Source organism: Arvicanthis niloticus, chromosome 6 (assembly GCF_011762505.2).
Source record: "Arvicanthis niloticus isolate mArvNil1 chromosome 6, mArvNil1.pat.X, whole genome shotgun sequence".
In the NCBI taxonomy this organism is placed as follows: Eukaryota; Metazoa; Chordata; class Mammalia; order Rodentia; family Muridae; genus Arvicanthis; species Arvicanthis niloticus.
This window is the reverse complement of record NC_047663.1, coordinates 15,637,943-15,656,871: the sequence shown is the minus strand read 5'-3', so window position 1 is coordinate 15,656,871 and position 18,929 is coordinate 15,637,943. Positions and strand designations below refer to the sequence as shown.

General features: G+C 44.2%; 1 protein-coding gene across 3 annotated transcripts; it reads right to left on the bottom strand.

The window, feature by feature from the left end:
* Positions 1 to 442: 442 nt before the first annotated feature.
* On the bottom strand, positions 443 to 18,265 carry Polg2 (DNA polymerase gamma 2, accessory subunit). 3 transcript variants are annotated; one of them, XM_034507647.2, is made up of 9 exons: positions 17,700 to 18,265; positions 15,627 to 15,753; positions 15,408 to 15,513; positions 13,917 to 14,090; positions 12,068 to 12,208; positions 11,860 to 11,940; positions 11,059 to 11,159; positions 7,763 to 7,924; positions 443 to 2,616 (listed from the first exon to the last, which is right to left on the bottom strand). In XM_034507647.2, exons 1-9 carry the CDS (start codon positions 18,181 to 18,183, stop codon positions 2,490 to 2,492), a joined length of 1,503 nt encoding a protein of 500 aa, XP_034363538.1. In that variant the 5' UTR covers positions 18,184 to 18,265; the 3' UTR covers positions 443 to 2,489. The 3 variants fall into 3 exon arrangements, with proteins under 3 accessions (XP_034363538.1, XP_034363541.1, XP_076791710.1); XM_034507650.2 differs by lacking the exon at positions 443 to 2,616 and having other exon boundaries at positions 7,712 to 7,924; XM_076935595.1 differs by lacking the exons at positions 443 to 2,616; positions 11,059 to 11,159 and having other exon boundaries at positions 7,712 to 7,924.
* Between the last annotated feature and the right edge of the window lie 664 nt (positions 18,266 to 18,929).

The following is an 18,929-nucleotide window of genomic DNA, read 5'->3' as shown; positions in this document are numbered from 1 at the left end:
TTAAAATTGTACAGATTTTCATTGTAACACAAACATACTAAGGTATCATCTGCCTTGTGCACCATGCTTGCAAGATGTTCCAGGTACAAAGGGAGGAGGATGCCACCTCCGAGCAAGGGTAGGAAGTCAGCTTTGTCTAACCAGAGGGATCAAGAGACCTAAGGATGCCCACGTCTCAGAGGTGCACATCCCAACATGCAATCTTCCAGCTTTCTGGGTGTACCTTTCTGTCCTTTAGTGTTTACACTATGCTTTGATGAAGTCCCAGGCTTAGTTCTCAGCACAATGCCCCCCTACCCTTGGCTGGCGAAGTGAGGCTATCTGTAAATGAAGCTGAGGAGGCCTGACCCGACCCGCGGGCCTAGTAATTCGTGGGCGCGAGGAGGACTGTAACCTGAAAGAAGAACGGGCGAGAGAGAAAATGGACTCAAGGAAGCAAATGCTTGTCAAGAGTCATGTATTTGGGCACAAAGCGCATTTTTATACCTCAGTTTACAAAGGGAGGGGTAAGAGGGATCCAGGTGATGGGAAAGTACAGAATCTTCTTGGCCTGTGCCCTGAAAGAATGGTGGTCTAACTGCTTTTCTCAAAAGATACAGTACACTGCTTTAAATCTAAAAGTCTATCTGTAACTGTCAAACTGGACCTTGTGGTTGCCAGGGGGATGAAGCTGCAGGGGACATTGTGCAGGTGGGGAGAGGTAGGGGGTGAGGGTGAGAGGCGAGGGTCCTGGCTTCTGACAGAGGCCTTTGGCTTTCTCAGCTTACCCTTAATCGACAGTCTCTCATTTTCTCCTTGCAAAGCTTCTAACGCAAGTAACAGAGGCCAAGCAATGTTACAATATGAATATCCCTGCTTCCAGTCCTTCAGTGATGTCACCATTGAGTATGCCAGTGCTTCATTCCCCCACCCCCAGGGAGAACCTTAGTACCTGGGAGGGAAGCCAAGACATGGCAAGTGACCTCACTGCTTGCTGGTCAATGGCTACTGAGTCCTGTTGCCCTTGCTTCTACAGGAGCATTTTCATTCCCCTAAAACACACTCTAGAGCTCTCTGCCCTCCTGTCTTACCCTGGATTAGATCCAAAAGCAGAACCCAAGATACTGGCTTCTGAGTTTATTACACACAGTGGAGGTGGCCCCAGGGAGCAAGCATGAGGAAAAGCCAACACCATAGGTGAACAATAGAGCTGTCCTTGTGCTGTGACAATTGAGGCTCGTTCTCAAGGCTGGATGTGGTCATCACACCTGTGTGGGAAGTGGAGGCAGAAGGATCATGGGTTCAAGGCTCTCCTCAGCTACAAAGTGAGTTTGAGGACAGCCTGGGTTACAGGAGAGCCAGTTTAAAATTCCAAAAAGGTTATTAGAGGGTCCTGAGCAAGTGAGTTTCTGTCCCCAGATATGAGGTTGATCTGGCTGGGTAGGCAGGAGTCGTCTTTCTTCATCACTGTCCCGTGCATGTCCTTCCCAAAGTTGCATACTTGGTCAAAGATGACTTTCCCTGGTAGAGAGGGTCCAGTCTTCATCAAGGATACAGGAGTAACTATTCTCCTGCTAGAAGCCCAAACAAGCTCTCAAGGTATTTCTGTGGCTGGTTGTGGTGGTGCATGACTTTAATCCTAGTACTCATGGGGCAGAGGCAGGTAGAGCTGTAGGCTAGCTTAATGTACATAGTAGGTTCCAGACCAGCCTAGTCTACATAGTGGGAGACTGACTCAGAAATGACAGGTTCTGTCCCCACGGATTTGAGGAGCACCCTTTTCCTAGTACATGGACACATTTCATCTTTTAGTCTGAGACACCTGCTAAGCCCTTCCTTACCTTTGACACAAAGATAATAGGCCACTTATGTCTTAACGTCCTGTACTGAGTGTCCCTAATGTGCCCCATGATTAAGACTGGCAATTCCCTAATCACAGGTTTCCCTAGTATAATTAATACTTTGTGTATAGGAACTCTAACTGAAACCTGAGACTTAGTTCTCTCCTTCCAGCTTTATTTAGGTTTAGGGGATTGAACTCCGAGGTCCTCAGGCTTGTGAGGCAAGTGCTTTACCCACTGAGCCATCTCTCTGCTCCTGAAATGACATAACTACCCTGTTTGTCAGTTCAATCATTTCTATGTCCTTTATCCCTTTTATCAATATGGGACCATCTCTCTATCTCACTGATGATATAATCCATTACTAGCGTGATTTATTATCATGTTTAAGCTGCCCTAGATTGAACAGCAGGGTCTCTTCCAAGCTTGATTCTCTTTTTATGACACGTAGCTGTCATTCTTTGGGTGTGTCCTTACCTGGTGTAACAGTGGGCTCCAGGTTCATCTAGTATTTGTCCCTGAGTTATTTCCCAAGGAGCCCTGTATTTAGAAATCAGTTCTAGGCTCAGGCTGTGTTCCTTGCTCCAATGGTTTTGCTTCAGGACCCTGTCAAAGCCCAGATCTCAGGAAAAGATTTGTACATACACTTGTGCTGGGGTCTCTATTTTCCTACGTTGACATGTAGGTTCTCAACACCAACATCATGTGGCTGACAGCTGCCTGAAAGCCCGGTTCCAGAGGATTCAACTTCCTTTGTGGACTCCAAGGACTCTTACAACTGTTACGCAGACACTCACTAGGGTTCAGACACACACATAAAGAAATGAAAATAAAAATGTAATATATATATATATATATATATATATATATATATATATATATATATATATATATATATATATATAAACAAAAACAAAAATCTGGGCAGTCCTTCACGTTCCCAGGGTCCAGGACAACATGGTTGGCTGGAGAGGCAAAGGCGCTCCCAGGCAGAAGAAGCTTGACCATGATGCCATCATTCTCAAGTCAGCCACAAGGACCTGTGCTCACTTTGGATGCCAAAGCCAGTAAGCACCAGTTCCTTCGGTGTTGGGCCTTGGATGAGGTAACTCCATTTAACCTGCCACCTTCAGTCACAGGACACAGGTAGAGGGCGTAATTAACAAGTCTCCACCTCCAGAGATTTAAATATTAATGAATTATCAAAAGGCCAGGGGCGTAGCTAATTAAGTTATTCCCTCCTCTTTTCCCCCTCCCTATAAAAATTAGGCTACCCTGGCTTTTGGCAGGGAAGCACATACCATCTATATCCACTCAACCCACCATGAACAATAAAGCTTTGGAAAACTGGACTCCATGTGTTGCCTGGTCTCGCAGCCAGATTCCCAGCTTTTGGAACCCTGGATCCTTGCCGATGCAGCTGCTGGCCTGCCCACCGGCTGCGTGAATGTGGGACCCTCGGCGGGTCGCCGAAGCCCCCAGCCCCCGGCCCCCGACCCCCGATGGCTGTGTGAATCTTGGATCCCTGGCCGGTGGTGTGGGAAGCGTACCCCAGACCCGCTGCTGGAACGCCGAGACCCCGCCGCCGGACTCCCCCCCCCCCCTCGAGATTTTTCTTCCCGACACTTCGGGATGGGCAAAACTCCACAACTCTGCTGTAAGCCAATGTCAGTACTGTGACCAGGCCAGACCTCATATGAAGAAGGCACATGGTCTGTGGGCTCCGGATCATGGTGCTTTGGATGCTGCCAGCAAAGTGGGACCGTCTAAACTGAGTCCAGCTAAACATGGAAGGGAAACGGGAAAAAAAAAAGTGAAGAAAGCAAATAGTTATCCCCTATTGTGGTAGAATGTTGTTGCTACAAGTCCAGGGGCCTTATGTTGCCTCTTCACAGACACAGCCCCAACTCAGCTGCTCATACGAGAATACATTATTTCTGCCAGGCAGTGGTGGCACACGCCTTTAATCCCAGCACTTGGGCAACAGAGGCAGGAAGATTTCTGAGTTCAAGGCCAGGGCTATACAGAGAAAGCCTGTCTCAAAAAACAAAACAAAAAAAGAATCTTTCTTTCTTTTTCTTTTCTTTTTTCCTTTCTTTCTTTCTTTTTTCTCTTTCTTTCTTTCTTTCTTTTTTTTTTTTTGAAAATATGTAGCTCTGTCTGGCCAGAAACTCACTCTGTAGATTAGGCTGGTCCTGAACTCACAGAGATCTGCCTGCCTCTGCCTCCTGGGCACTGGGGTTAAAAGCATGCACCACCACCACTGACTGGATCCCTTTGCTTTTTTAATGAGTTGACCACTTATGTATTCCTAAACCTATCCTTAGTGTTTTTGTTTACTGTTTGTGTGTGTGAGTGAATGCCACATGTTGGGGAATGCCTAGATCTGGGGCGGGAGTCATAGGCGGTCGTGAGCAGTCTAGTGTGGGGGTGAGAACCGTACTCTGGTCCTCTGGAAGAACAGCACGTGCTCCATCACCATGTTTGCTTTTGAAACTTTGAAGGCATTTTGGTTTGTTTTTATTGTCTTTGAAATGTTTTGATTTATTGTCATTTGGTCTTTGTCTCCTGACATTCCTCCTCAAATGCTTAGTTCTGCGTTTCTCCTGTAATCTTGTCTAACCTTCAGCCTAGAAACTTAATCAGGACCTGGCAATAGTTATTCCCTCTCAAACAAAGGATGGAGGAGTCAGGAAGCATACTCCATGATGCTCATTGGTGCCATAGGGAAACCCAACCAACATACCCATGTCCTTGGTCAGAAGAAGTTATATTGGCTCACCCAGAAAGACACATACGGGGAACTGCTTGCCCACTGCCTTGAGTTCCTTCACTTTTGGGTAACATGCAGGATAATGCAAGGCTTAGTGGGAGAAGACCACTGAGAACGCTGATCCCCAAAACAGCACATAAGACAACCCAAAACATAGATTAGAGTCTCTAGCCCCGTATCTTTAGTTTGGCCTGGTCTGGGATTTAGTTATATGTGCAACACAAAGCATTTATTCTTTTATCCGAGTTTGTGACTTGCACAGATGTTACTGCTCATTAGAATCCTGCTGTTAAAACACACCATGAAAAAAACGCACGCCTTTAATCCCAGCACTTGGGAGGCAGAGGCGGGTGGATTTCTGAGTTCGAGGCCAGCCTTGTCTACAGAGTGAGGTCCAGGACAGTCAAGGCTATACAAAGGAACCCTGTCTCAAAAAACCAAAACCAACCAACCAAACAAAAAAACACCACCAGTTTTGGGCTGTTACAAACAACAACGCTAGGAGAGTTACTGAACTATAGAGACTGCTCCTGATGCCTGTGTGTGTGCTCGTAAGAACAGAATGCTGGCTCCTTCAACATAGCATTTAAAAAAAAAAAAAAAAAAATCCTGGACCACCAAGATGGCTCAGTGGATAAAAGGTGTTTGTTGACAACTCAATGACCTGATTTTGATCCCCAGGTTGAAATTGTCCCACAAGTTGTCCTCTGACCTCTATACATGTACCAGGGAATGTGTATGTACGTACACACACACACACACACACACACACACACACACAGTAAGTGTAATAATCTAGCCAGGCAGTGGTGGCACATACCTTTAATCCCAGCACTTGGAAGGTAGAGGCAGGTGGATTTCTGATCAAAGCCAAAGTCTACAAAGTGAGTTCTAGAACTAGGGTTACACAGAAACCCTGTCTTGAAAACAACAGCAATAATAGCAAAGAAAGAAAGAAATGAAAAAGAAAGGAGGAGTGAAGGAAAAGAAAAGAAAGAAATGCAAATACAGGGCAAAGTGTTCAACCTTGCTGGGGTGGGCATCTGGGGTGGGCATCTGGTCTCCCTCTTAAGGAAAGGGTTGTAACTGCTCAAGATCACACAGCTCTTGACTAGCAAGGTCAGGTCATAGAGCAAGCTATCTAAACAGTATCAGTGGGCACAAAAAAAATAAAATGCTGCCCAAGGTAAGTAAAGGCAAACACAATTTACATCTCCCGAGGTCTTTTTTCCCCTTGACGGTGTTCTCCATAAACTGTACCTTGGGGTGGGAGCTACAGGAGTCAACTTCATGTAAGACTCAAAGCAGCGGGAAGGGTATATACGGGTATGTATGTACATGGAGGCTTTCAGAAGGGCGGGCTTGAAATACAAGGAAGCAGTGCGTCGGGCATCTTGGGACTACAGGGCACCTCTCACTGACTGGTGGGACAGAGCAGTCAAACTCTTTGGTAGCAGATGCTTGACTTGCCAGGGAAAATCTGAAGCACTCACATACAAGGGTAAACGTTTAAGGTCACTTACTCGGTATTATGTCATGAATAGAGAAGCAATTGTGCTGTGTTTCTGAGTGTGCCCAGTGTGTCGCATCGGATCAAACCCAGGGCCTTGTGCATGCTATTTGATTGATCACTCTACCTCTGAGGTAAAAGCCCAGCCCAGGATGATTATTGAGAAAAGCATGTATAGGTTATATATTATTTTGCCCATAAATTTCAGTAAACTAGGTCTCAACAGGCAGGACCAGGCTTTGCAAGGAACTGACCTATCACCAAAGGGCAGGCTAGTTAGCCTGCGGCTCGGGCTGCATGGAACTCTGGCGGCTAGAAAAAGGGAAACCTGTCTCCTTGTGACTGCTCCTGAAGATCTCTGCTTGACAAGTGACCTGAGCAATACTACCCAGGACTGCCTGTTTTTAGTTCCTTTCTGTTTCCCAGAGGATCCTTTTATACTATTTAGTGACAAAGCATCTGTAGCCCCCAGTTTACAGTGTTTATAAAAGGACATGAATGTACTGTCAGATACAAAGTCAAAGTACACATGCTTTCCCAAAGCATGTCTCCATCAGCACTGTTACCTTTCTGCTACTACTAAAGGGAAGTTGAAAACAAAACAAAACAAAACAAGAACAAAAAATAGAAAAGAACGGAGCTGGGACCAGGATGTAGCTCAGTGGGCAGACTGTTTGCTTGGCCGTACATGATACTCACAGGCCTATGACCCCTGCACTGAGAGGTGGGAAAGTCGCAAGTCAAGACTGGGCCAGGGAGGCATAACAGCTGGTAAATGCTCGTCAAGCAAGCAAGAACTACTGAATTAGATCCCAACACTCACTGAAAGCCAGGCTCTGTGCCATACGCTGTAATCTTAGCACCAAGAAAGCAAAAGAGAAGGCTCCTTGGGATTTCCTGGGACATGCGCACAAACACAAACGTATGTACACCTGCATTTGTGTATTTATACACACACCCCATCAGGATTTGTGGCTTTTTTCTCTTCCTTCCTTCCTCCCTCCCTCCCTTCTTTCCCTCCCTCCCTCCCTCCCTTCTTTTTAAAGATAGGGTTTCTCTGTGTAGCCCTGGCTGTCCTGGAACTCACTCTGTAGATCAGCTAGCCTCAAACTCAAGAGATCCACATACACTAACCACAGAGTGCTGGGATTAAAAGTGCACACCACTATGCCTGGCTAGATCTTAATAGACCATGTCTTAGTTAGGGTTTTACTGCTGTGACCAGATGCCATGACCAAGGCAATTCTTATAAGGACAACATTTAACTGGGGCTGGCTTACAGGTTCAGAGGTTCAGTTCGTTATCATCAAGGCAGGAACATGGCAGCATCCAGGCAGGCATGGTGCAGGCGGAGCTGAGAGTTCTACATCATCATCTGAAGGCTGCTAGTGGAAGACTGACTTCCAGGCAGCTAGGGTGAGGGTCTTAAAGCCCACGCCCACAGTGACACACCTACTCCAAGGCCACACCTCCAAATGGTACCACTCCCTGGGCCAAACATATTCAAACCACTACAGAACGTATCAAAAGGATAATAAAAAAAATGAATCAAAGGAAGAACCAAAAATGTCTACTTTATAAATACAAAAGGCCCAAATCGTATTAATATAAGTTAATGAAATCAATAGAGAATATTTATTACAGAATAGGAAGACCTACATATTCCTAGCTGATGCCAGGTACTTGGTCAGGAAGTCTCTCAGTTTGGATATGTGCATCATCTCCTTCATCGTGGTGTCTCTGCTCCGCAGCTGGATCAGTCCATTTTCCAACGTTGTTTCAGTGATAAGAACTGTGAAGAGGATACTCATCTCATCGTACCTGAGGGAACAGTTAAACAGCACGTGAGTGCCTGTACGGACATCAGCTCCTCACCCCAGAGGCCACGCCGCTTTCACCCTGGTCAGGTGGTCCTTTACAAAGGGACCAAATTCTGCCCCACTCCTATTTCTAAAGCATACTCACTCAAAGTGAAGGTTTCAACTTATTCTGTTGGCTAAAAGTCAGAAGAAAAACTAAAACTTAAGGCATCTGAGGGGGTAGGATAGATGAATTCCTTGATGACCTCAGTGTTTTGAATTTGGCTTTTGTTTTTGTTTTTGTTTTTTTCTGAGACAGAGTTTCTCTGTGTAGCCCTGGCTGTTCTGGAACTCACTCTGTAGACCAGGCTGGCCTCGAACTCAGAAATCCACCTGCCTCTGCCTCCCAAGTGCTGGGATTAAAGGTGTGCGCCACCACTGCCGGCTGAATTTGGCTTTAATGATAGAAAAATATCTGCAGACTAAAGTCTCTTAAAATAAACTATATTAAAATAAGGATTTGGTATACAATAGATTATAACAAATCCATACTCCATTGATGACTCAATATGCTACTACTGTTTCTAATTTGTTAATCATTGAATAAAACATTGGCCTTCGTGCTTTCCAAATTGGACTAAACATGAACTTTTAAACATTGTACTTATTTTCATTTTATGCACGTGAGTGTTTTACCTGCCTGTATTGGCGGCCCTGAAACTGGAGTTAATGAACAGTTGTGAGCAGCTGCGTGAGTGCTGGTAACCAAATCTGTGTTCTCTGGTAGAGCAGCCAGTGTTCTGAACTACTGAGCTCTCTCCAGCCCCAAACATGCAGTTTTTAAAAACTAGGCATGGTGGATTATATGCCTATGATTCCAACACTCAGAAAGGGGAGGCAGGATGATCAAAGTTCAAGGTAATCCTTAGCTATGTTTTGAGTTCAAGGCCAGCCCAGGACAAAGATGAGGTCTTTGTGCAGACAGATAAGCACTGGAGAAGCAAGAATGGTTAAACAGACATGCTTATCTCTTCAAAGGAAGGACATGTTTACCAGTCTTCCATCTGGAATGCAGTTTACAGTCTGTAGAGCCAGGCATCACTTGAATACCCCAGAATATTATGTTTCTTTATCCCAGACTCCCTCCGAAATCTTGAGCCTTGCTTCTAACTCTATAAAACCCTTTGAGATGTCACTTCAAGGCCTAAGTGACTTCTACATACTCTTAGGGCCAGGCTCATCCTGACGCCCTCAGTCTTCCCCTAGACCCTTATCTAGAGCATTGTCTCTAAATCAGCAGAACCCATCTCCAAATAAAGAGTTACAATGTAAATACTTCTTAAGCTTTGTTGTACCCTAGGGACCCAGTTAACTGTCCTCAGGAAACTTTTCAAAACTGTTCAGCCCTTTAAATATGACTAAATCAAACCACCTGGTGTCAGACTCTGGAAGTTTGACCCAACACTGGCTGAGTTGGAATAATCTTATAGAATTCATCTATAAGATTATTTTAATAATCCTGAAAAAATATTAGTGACTTTAATCTGGGTAATAGTGTGAAGACAGAGCAGTGTTAAGTTGAGATCTATACAGAAGCCAGGCATAGACAGGCTCACACCTATAACCCCAGCACTCAAGAAGATGAGGCAAAGGATTTCCATGGGGCTGGAGAGATGGCTCAGCAGTTAAGAGCACTGAGTGCTCTTCCGGAGGTCATGAGTTCAAATTCCAGCAACCACATGGTGGCTCATAACCATCCATAATGAGATCTGATGCTTTCTTATGGGTGTCTGAAGACAGCTACACTGTACTTAAGTATATAACATATAATAAATAAATAAAAAACTTTGGGCTGAAGTGAGCCGAGGAGCAAGCTGGGCTTTAAAAAAAAAAAATTATATATATATACCCATATAAATAAAAAATAAAAAAATAAAAAGGATTTCCATGATTTTGAGGCCAGCCTGAGAGACATAATAAGATCTAGCATCAGTCTGGGTTATAGTTTGAGACTCTGTACTGAGAGATCTTGAAGATATGTGAGAGGCTGTGTACACTGACAGACTGACAGACAGACAGACAGACAGACAGACAGACCGACCGAGGTTGAGACTCAGGAGTCAGGCTCTCAGCACTTGGTGATGGACTGGATTGGGGGAAGCAATGAAGATGTCTCAGGCTGAATATACCTTATCTGAAATGCTCGGACCAGAAGTGTTTTAGAGTTAAACAAACAAGCAAACAGAAATAAAACACCTTGAATATTTAATTATATAATTAGCTTTCCTGGGGCTGGGACCAACGTCTGAATATGAAATCTTTTCCTGTTTCACATCTCCTTATACAGCTTAAAGGTAATTTTAGACAGTATCTTTGTTTTGACTGTAGTCTGTCATAGGTCAGGTCATATGGAAATTTTCATTTACAAAAATATTAGTACTTGGAAGTGTCAGATGTTGGATTTTTCAGTGAGAGATGATTTCCTAGAAGCTGGGTTCAGCTCGTCATCAGAAAAGATGCTGGCCAGGAAAGACATTCCATTTATGCTAGTCCAGTTCTAACTCTATACACCTAACTTTCATCCCTGGAAAACTGATAAGCCAAGGAATACATATAAATACTTGACAGTACTGCTCTTTGCTATGGCAATTAGCTCAAGGCACAAGGTTCTTAAAAGGAAAAGCTAGGAGCATTTTATAAAAACGTTGATTTCTTTCTATTTTATGTTTGCCTGCATGTATGTATACCACCCGTGTGGCTGATACCCACAGAAGCCAGGAGGCCTGGAACTACAATTACAGATGTTTGTGAACCTCGTGTGGGTGCTGAGAACCAAATCCAGTGCTCTCCAATGCTGAGGTATTGTTCACTAATCATTTACTATTTTTAAGGATTTATGGTGTGTGTGTGTGCGTACGAGTGTGCGCGCCTGTGGAGGACAGAAGAGCTTGTTGAATCTCTGAGAAGCTGCAGTTATGAGCTGCCTAACACAGATGCTTGGAACCAAACTTGGGCTCTCTGGAAGAACGGCAAGCACTCAACCAATCAGCCTCTTTCCAGCCCCATTTTTGAGATTACATTTAGAAGAGATTTGTTTCTATCTGTAGAATGAGACATGTAATCAAACTAAACAATGAGAAGAAAGGTAATTCTTACTTTGAATGGAGTTGTTCTAATGAGGAATGCATAGTTTCCAAATAACCAGGCCACACAGAAATGCCCTTTTCTAGTAACTCATTGAGTAGCCCTTGACAAACCTGGAGGAAACAAGAGATTTCAAATATGAAAGAAAAGTGCCTGTGAAACTGTAAGTCACTTATACAGTGTTACAGTTTACACACTGAACACTTTACACTTTACTGCTTATACAGTGTTACAGTTTACACACTGAACACTTTACACTTTACTGGCTATACAATGTTATAGTTTATACATTGAACAATATGCCAAACTGCATATTGGCTCTAAAAATAAAGAAATTAAGCAATGCCAACTGAGTATTGACTGCAATTCTTCTAAGAAATAGTTTTATACCAACGAAGAATTATCACCATTATCGTACAGAAAACAAAACAGAAAATGAAAACCCTATAGTTGGAAAGAGCCATGTTAGTTGTAAAGGCATGGGATGGGGGGGGTGGGGGGTGGGGGGGTGGGGGTGGGGGTGGGGGAGGGAGGAGGGAACTGGGCCCTAGGGGTTTTATTTCCACATCAGGAGAAGAAAGAACAGCCTGAGAAACCCCAGCAGGGCATTGCAAAAGTCAACTACACAAACTGCTTCCTGAAATCTTCTTAGCAACTGGTGGCAAGATGGCTCAGTGGGGGGAAAGCAGTGACTGCCAAGCCTGACCACCCGAGGTCCCATGGGATGGAAGACAGAATCAACACCTAAGCTGTCCTCTGACTGCCAAACACACACGTGCACATACACTGTTGGAAGAAGTCATAGCAACCCACCTGTCGTAGTTCCACCGTTGGGCCTTTCCCCACATCCAAAGCGACCTTAATAGGGGCTAAGCAAGGGTGAAGTTTAAGCACCTGAGGCAATTAAGGGACAAGAGGAAGAAGGAAAGCACAGTTAATGTATAAGAATAAAAACAAAACGAAACACACAAAAACCCCACATAACTTTAGTTTCCGAGTCTGTGTGAAATAGCAAAAGCACCTTTCTCTGGAGATTCTTCTTCCTTGCAAAGGAGTTCTCTGCGAGCTGGAAGGAATCGTAGAGGTAAGCCAGCGTGCCCAGGTCTAAGTCCCCATTTACAGATAAAATGCAAGGAACCACGTTTTTCCGTCCATCTCGACCCTTCACAGAAGATAACAAAATAAAGTACCATTTAGCAGACCCTTGTATATTTTTGTGTTTTGAGACAGGGTCTGACTGTGTAGCTCTGTCTGTCCTTGAACTCAAGAGATCCACCTGTCTCTGCCTCTCAAGTGTCGGGATTAAAAAAGCATGTGCCACTAAGAGTGGCTAGCAGAACTTTTTCTTTTTTAAAAATAGATCTATTTATTTATTTTTATTTATATGAGTCCACTGTAGCTGTCTTCAGACACACCAGAAGAGGGCATCAGATCCCATTACAGATGGTTGTGAGCGACCATGTGGTTGCTGGGAATAGAACTGAGGACCTCTGGAAGAGCAGCTAAGTACTTTTAACCACTGAGCCATCTCTCCAGCCCATAACTTTTTCTTAAAGTTATATATTTTAGACTTATGCAATCAGAATAAATCACAGATTCATTTTATAAAGCACCTACTCTATGACAGGACTATGCTGAGCACTGTGAAAATGTCAAACCTAGCAGCTCCATTATGAGAGGACGAGCTGACCCACCTGGAGTGAACCTAGGCCTCAGAACCTTTTCAATGCTTCCTGCTGTCTGGAAAGGGAACATTTGTTGTTGGTTTGATTTGTTTGTTTTATTGTTGTTATTGTTTGAGTTTTTCAAGACAGGGTTTCTCTGTGTAGCTCTAGCTGTCCTGGAACTTGCTCTGTGGACCAGGCTGGCCTCCCAACTTAAAGAGATCCACTTGGCTCTGCCTCCTGAGAGCTAGGATCAATGGCATGTGCCACCATGGCTTGGCTGGAAAGGGAATATTTGTTAAAATAGTTCCTTTACTATTACTATGTGTTTGTGGTAATGGAGTGGGGGTCACAAGTGCATCTGACCTCACAGGATCTACATGGGTTCTTAGTTTTTAGTTTCACTATGTGGGCTCCAGGGACTGAACTCAGCTGTTAAGCTCCATAGCAAGTGCTTTTACCAACCAAGTCATGTCAAAAACCCTGCCTTATTTTTAAGCCAGTCTCACCTTGAAATCTCCTATCTCAACCTCAGGTGTTTTGGGACTAAAGGCATGTACTACTTGACTGGTTCCTGGATTTACATTCACTAAGACTTGGGTTTCATCCCAAGATATAAATGAAAGTACACTGCACAGGGCTGGAGAGATGGCTCGGGGTTAAGAGAACTTGTCCTTGCAGAGGAGCAGAGTTCTAGTAACCACGGTGGGTTATAGCTGTAACTCCCGTTCCAGGGGATCCATGGCCTCTTCAGTACTACATGCAGTCCACAGAGAAACACGGCACACATACAAAAACCAGGAAACTTCAGAAAGAACTGCTTAAAGGCTCACTCTGCAAAGCAACTAGCTTCTTCGAAAGTGTCAGGGACATAAGATTAGGAAAGATAAAAGAAACTTTTCATCTGGAGAAGAGAGACAGGACAGCTCCACGGAACAAGGCACTCTGGGCTGGATCCTGGAGCCCGAGGCCCATTACTCAGATATGCAATTACATCTCCTGGGCTTTGTGGGAGGGATGATCGGAGTGGGTCACTGTTAATTTCCTGGCTTTGATGGCTGCAGTCATGGTTATGTAGTTGGGCACTGCCTAAAAAAAATGTATACAAGGTTAGGGGTTCCCAGGACACCCCACAATTATCCTTCAGTGGTTTGGAAAGCCGAGAATCTGGGTAAAGAAGATATGGGAGCTCAGGGTGACACACACCTGTATCGTAGCCACATTTCCAGGATACATGTGTAGGAGTTCTTGATCTCCTAGATTCCACAGGGTTTCTATTGGCTCCTTTCCCCAGGGAAAGCTGTAGTAAAGCTTGCTTCCCTTGCGTCCCAATTCATCCTGACAGTCGGCACTGCTGAAGTTAGAGGGACTCATAGCAAACTGCAAAACAAAGTGTCTTGTTGATTTAGTGAAATACTAATTAATTAATTTTTTCTTTCCCCTGACAAGGGGGTCCTGGAGCTTCAGCTGGCCAAAGATCTACCTGCTTCTGCTCTCTGAATGTTGGGACTCACTGACTTGTAATTCCAGTTATCTCTGAGAATTAAGGTTGCCTGAGACTTTTATCCAGCAACGGGCTGATAGTAAGTTAAGTCCCAAATAAAGGCTTGGGTACGATATCAGTGCTCAGTCCATCTGTACCAGGAGAACACTGATACTCGCTGGAACAATAAGGACCATTCAAAGAACTTTCTGTTTTTATCTGCTATTTGCTTTTACAAGTTAAGTCTAGCATCCTGAGAGTGTAGCTTAGCAGAGTGCTTGCCCAGCACACTCAAGCCTTTCTGTTTTATATCCAGGACAGCAATAAACTGTAAACAGATGAACTGGCGGGCTGGAGATTGACACCTTTAATCCCATCCTAAACTAAGAGGATTGCCATGAGCCGTAGGTCAGACTCTTGGGTTAGAAGCCAAAATTAGGGCAACGAGATGGTTCAGTAAGAGTGCTTGCTGTTAAGCCCTGAATATCTGAGTTGAATCCCCAGAACCCACACAGTGGAAATTAAGAATTAACTCCCTAAAGTTGCCCTCTGATCTCCACACTTTGCCATGGCATTCATGATGGGCTTGCCCCCTGCAAAAAAGGCAGTAACAATTTTTTAATGATTTATTTTAAACTCAAAGCCTGGTGGTCTACAAAGTGAGTTCAAGGACAACCAGGCGTAGACAAAACCTGGAGGATGTGTGTGTTATTTTATTTATATCTACCTGTCTGTGTGTTATGTGTTTACAGATGCCTTCAGAGACCAGAAGAGGGAATCAAATCCCTTAGTGCTGGAGTTACAGGCAGTGGTAAGCTGCCTAACTTGGGTGCTGGGAACCAAACTCTTCCTCTGGAAGATCACTGAACCATCTCCAGCTAATTAAAAAAAAAAAAATTTTTTTTAAATGAAACTAAAACTAAAACAAACACAAAAATCATAGTTAAATAGGCTCTATTTATAAGGCTGATGTGGTGGAATATGTCTGTACGTAGTCCAGTGCTTAGGAGGCTTAGGTGAGGGAATCCCCAAACTGGGGGTGATAGCTCTCTTCATAATCTGGTATCTCAGACAGGCAGCAGGTTCAAGGTCATCCTGGGCTACATGTGGAGCTTGAGACTAACCAGGGTTACATGAGGCTCTGCTTCAAAAACTAAAACCAAAATAAGTCCAATAAGTTCAATTATTAACTACTGAAATTATTACTGGAGTACCTTTCTCCACCACAGAAGCCGATGACGCAACCAGAAATCAAGCCACTGGCTCGAAGTCCTTGTGGGAGTAAACCATACCAACGAAGCTTCGGTCTTTTCACCAACTCTTTATTTAAAAAAAAAAAAAAAAAAAAAATCGGAAAGTTAATGAAGATTATATAATGTATTGCAAAGTGGAAATAATACATACCAAACCAGGTTATCTGTTACATTTTGTACCTTCTAACGCTGCTGGTTATCTGCTTAGTGTCTGAAACAGGATGGAAACACACTCCAATCTGAGCAAGACCGTAAGGTAGCTTTCTGTTTACCAGATCCAGGCAACTAACATAGTGCTCCAAGGCACCTGCCAAGAAACAAACCAATCATCCTATAAATCGATTTCACACAGGTAAACTGCCAGTGAACTCTGAGCTTACACAGAATGCTAACACCCAGCACTTGGCATCCTGGTACTCAGGGGCTGAGGCAAGAGAACTCTGACACTTTGAAGCAAGTCTGGGCTACATATTGATTTCAAGGCCATTTTGAGATAAAGAAACCTGTCTCAAAAGCAGAAACAAAAGAATAGTCTGCCATCTTCAGAAGAAAAAAAAAGCCAGGTGTGAGGCAATACACCTCTAATCCCAGCACTTTCAAGGTAGAGACAGGAGGATCAGGAGTCCAAGGTCATCCTCTGTTACACTGTGGGTTTGAGGTCAATTTCTGAGGCAGAAGACCCTGTCTCAAATAACAAAACCAAGAAAACCCCATTCCCAAACCACCCAAGGGTATCTAGATGCTCTCCTCACCTAGAATTGTCAATTAACATTTGCCGTGTTTTTTTTTTTCTCATTCAACTCTAAACACTTAACATGTTTCCTAAAAATAATCTCTGTAACCATTCTTAAGTATAAATTTAACATGGACTATCTTTTAACATATGCCTGGTGCATTTTTTTTTTAAGATTTATTTATTTTATGTATATGAGTACTATAGCTGCCTTCAGACACACCAGAAGACGGCATCAGAACCCATTACAGATGGTTGTGAGCCACCACGTGGTTGCTCAGAATTGAACTCGGGACCTTTAGAAGAGCAGTCAGTGCTCTTAACTGCTGAGCCATCTCTCCAGCCCCTGTATTTTTTTGTTTTAATCATCACCCAAAGCCAGATTTTATTTTTCTGGCTCATAAGTAAGGTTCATGGACTTGATTTTTGACTACGCATTTTCAATCTCTCAATCAAAAATACTTCCTTAAACCTGAAGAGATGGCTCAGTTGGTAGAAGCAGCTGCTGCTAAGCCAGAAGACCTGAGTTCTAATCCCCAGGATCCACATGGTAGGAGAGAATTAACTTCTACCTTACTCACACTGAACTCAAAATCTCATTTTCAGTCTGCAACTCTGAAGGAGGAGATTTCATCTAAAAGATTGGGAGGTAAAAAAAACGGCTGATGTTCGGGGACATGGTAAGTGAGAAGACTGTTTAATGCAATTAATACCTAGAATTCGGAATAAAATATAATACAATCTAATCGCATCCTTTATTTCATTAAGGAAATATTTAAAGGTTACAGTATATAGTAGTTTTCACAACTTTGGATTTGTAGGGTGTTGTAAGCTACCCCGTACTACTAAATGGCAGCAGCATGTTCCAGAGATGAGCTGCTATTAACACCAAGTTCCGTAAAGAATGTCAGAACAGCTGGGCCTGGTGCTTGAATCCCAGCACTCAGAAGGTGGAGGCAGGCAGATCTCTAAGAGTTTGAGGCCAGCCTTGTCTACAAAGTGAGTTCCAGGATAGCCAGTGCTATACAATGAAACCCTGTCTTGGAAAACAAGTCAGTAAGATTTTTGTTCATTTTTATTTATTTTCAGAATTTCTGTATTATGTTATATTTGACTTAAAAAGATGTGTACCTCATCTTCTAGGTGACAAGCTAAAAAAAATTACCTAGCCAAAACAAAACAAAAAAAACCTTAGTTGATAATTGTATATAAAACTGGAGTAGAGAAGTCTTTGAAAATGCCTTAGTATTAATGAAAGTTCAAGCATGTGACTGGAATAAGGTCCTACCTCTGTAGTTTTAGGTTTGCTGGTCAATCTGAATGCTTTACCCATTTCCTCAGGAATAATGCCACAGACCTTTGCCTGAAGGTGGATCACTTTGATATTATATAAAAAAAAAAAAAAGGAACCTGGTCACTTCTTTGCCTGGAAGCCTAGGGCCGTTGCTGTCTCCAAACTCGTGCAAGACTGCCTTTCCACCCCAAATCTGTTCAGAAGCACGAAACGCGAAGAGCCATACCGTGAAGAAGAGTCTCCCGTAGTTTCCCAGAAGTTTTTAATAAGTTCTCAAGAAAGGCCACTAGCTGTTCCTTACTCAGCTCTTTGTCTTGCAAGATTTCGCGTATACATTCTGGAGAAACTAACCTGAAGGCACTGTCTTCGGGCTGCAAAGAGCTCGGTTCGTGGTGGAGGGAGTCCACCGCGAAGACCTGCTCCCTGAACACCACCATAGAGGACCACCATTGTGAGGCTAGGTTCTTTCGTAACTCTACACCCAAAGGTCCAAAGCCCGAGTGGCATCCGCTCAGGAGAGCAGCCGTGCTGAGCTGCTGTGGCGTCCCGCTGAAAAAGTGCCTCCTCCGACAGAGGTCTAGCAGCGCCTCGCGGGACACTGTATGCTCCGGGGCGGCAGGCTGCTGCGTCCCATCTGCCGGACGCGCATACCCTGACAGCCAGCACCTGCAGGCCCTGCCGCAGGCCCTGCTCGCGCCACCCGAGAGCATCGCTTCCGGAGTCGGGAACACCAATGCCTCACGTGGGAAACCCTCTCTCAAACTCGACCAGCACCAGAGCCTAGGGCGCAGGCGCGGCGTAAATGAACGTGCCGCAGACCACGCCCCGGAAGAGCGTCATCCGCTGCGGAGCCGCAGCCGCCATGGGCGTATCCCTGTCTTAGCGGCTGACGCCAGCGTCTGTGGTTGTTTACTACCTTGGGGATTTTCCGTTTGCCAACGCCACCGGCCTCACATTCACTTCTTCAGCTTTTACCACCATCCTGTTACTATGGAATTAGCACCAAGTCATGTTTTTCCCAGCTAACAAAAACCAAAAACCCTACCAAAATGTTGTCCTGGATGGCGCTGTCGTTCAGTCCCCAAGGGAAATGGTCACCTCAACTTGTGTGTGCCGTTCTATAAAACATCTTAGTCTTTCGTTTGAACCAGAACATCCCTAATGCTGGCAAGCAATGCGACCGGTAGCTACTTTACTCCCTCCTGGGCTTAGCTGGACAGACAGGGTGTGGCTTTGGTTTAAGAGAACTGGAGGTCTGAAAAAGGACTTCCTGGACCTTGATCTAATTACCACCTCCTTAATACAATTATTTACTTCCTTAAAAAAGACCAGTAAATCTAGTAGAAAGCAGGCAATACTTGACTAAGGCAAAGGGTGACCCGTTTAGAAACTTAAGTGAATGTAACCCCTTAACCTACACAAGGAAGGTCAAGCTAGTTAATACTAGGAAGGGTGA

Excerpts from the sequence above, each read along its gene's own strand:
- Polg2 (XM_034507647.2), bottom strand. The coding sequence starts at position 18,183 with ATGCTCTCGGGTGGCGCGAGCAGGGCCTGCGGCAGGGCCTGCAGGTGC. Across the intron at positions 14,091-15,407 it reads GGCTTCTGTGGTGGAGAAAG|TTTGCTATGAGTCCCTCTAA; the intron begins GTACTCCAGTAA and ends TTTGTTTTGCAG. Across the intron at positions 11,160-11,859 it reads CAACGGTGGAACTACGACAG|GTTTGTCAAGGGCTACTCAA; the intron begins GTGGGTTGCTAT and ends TGTTTCCTCCAG.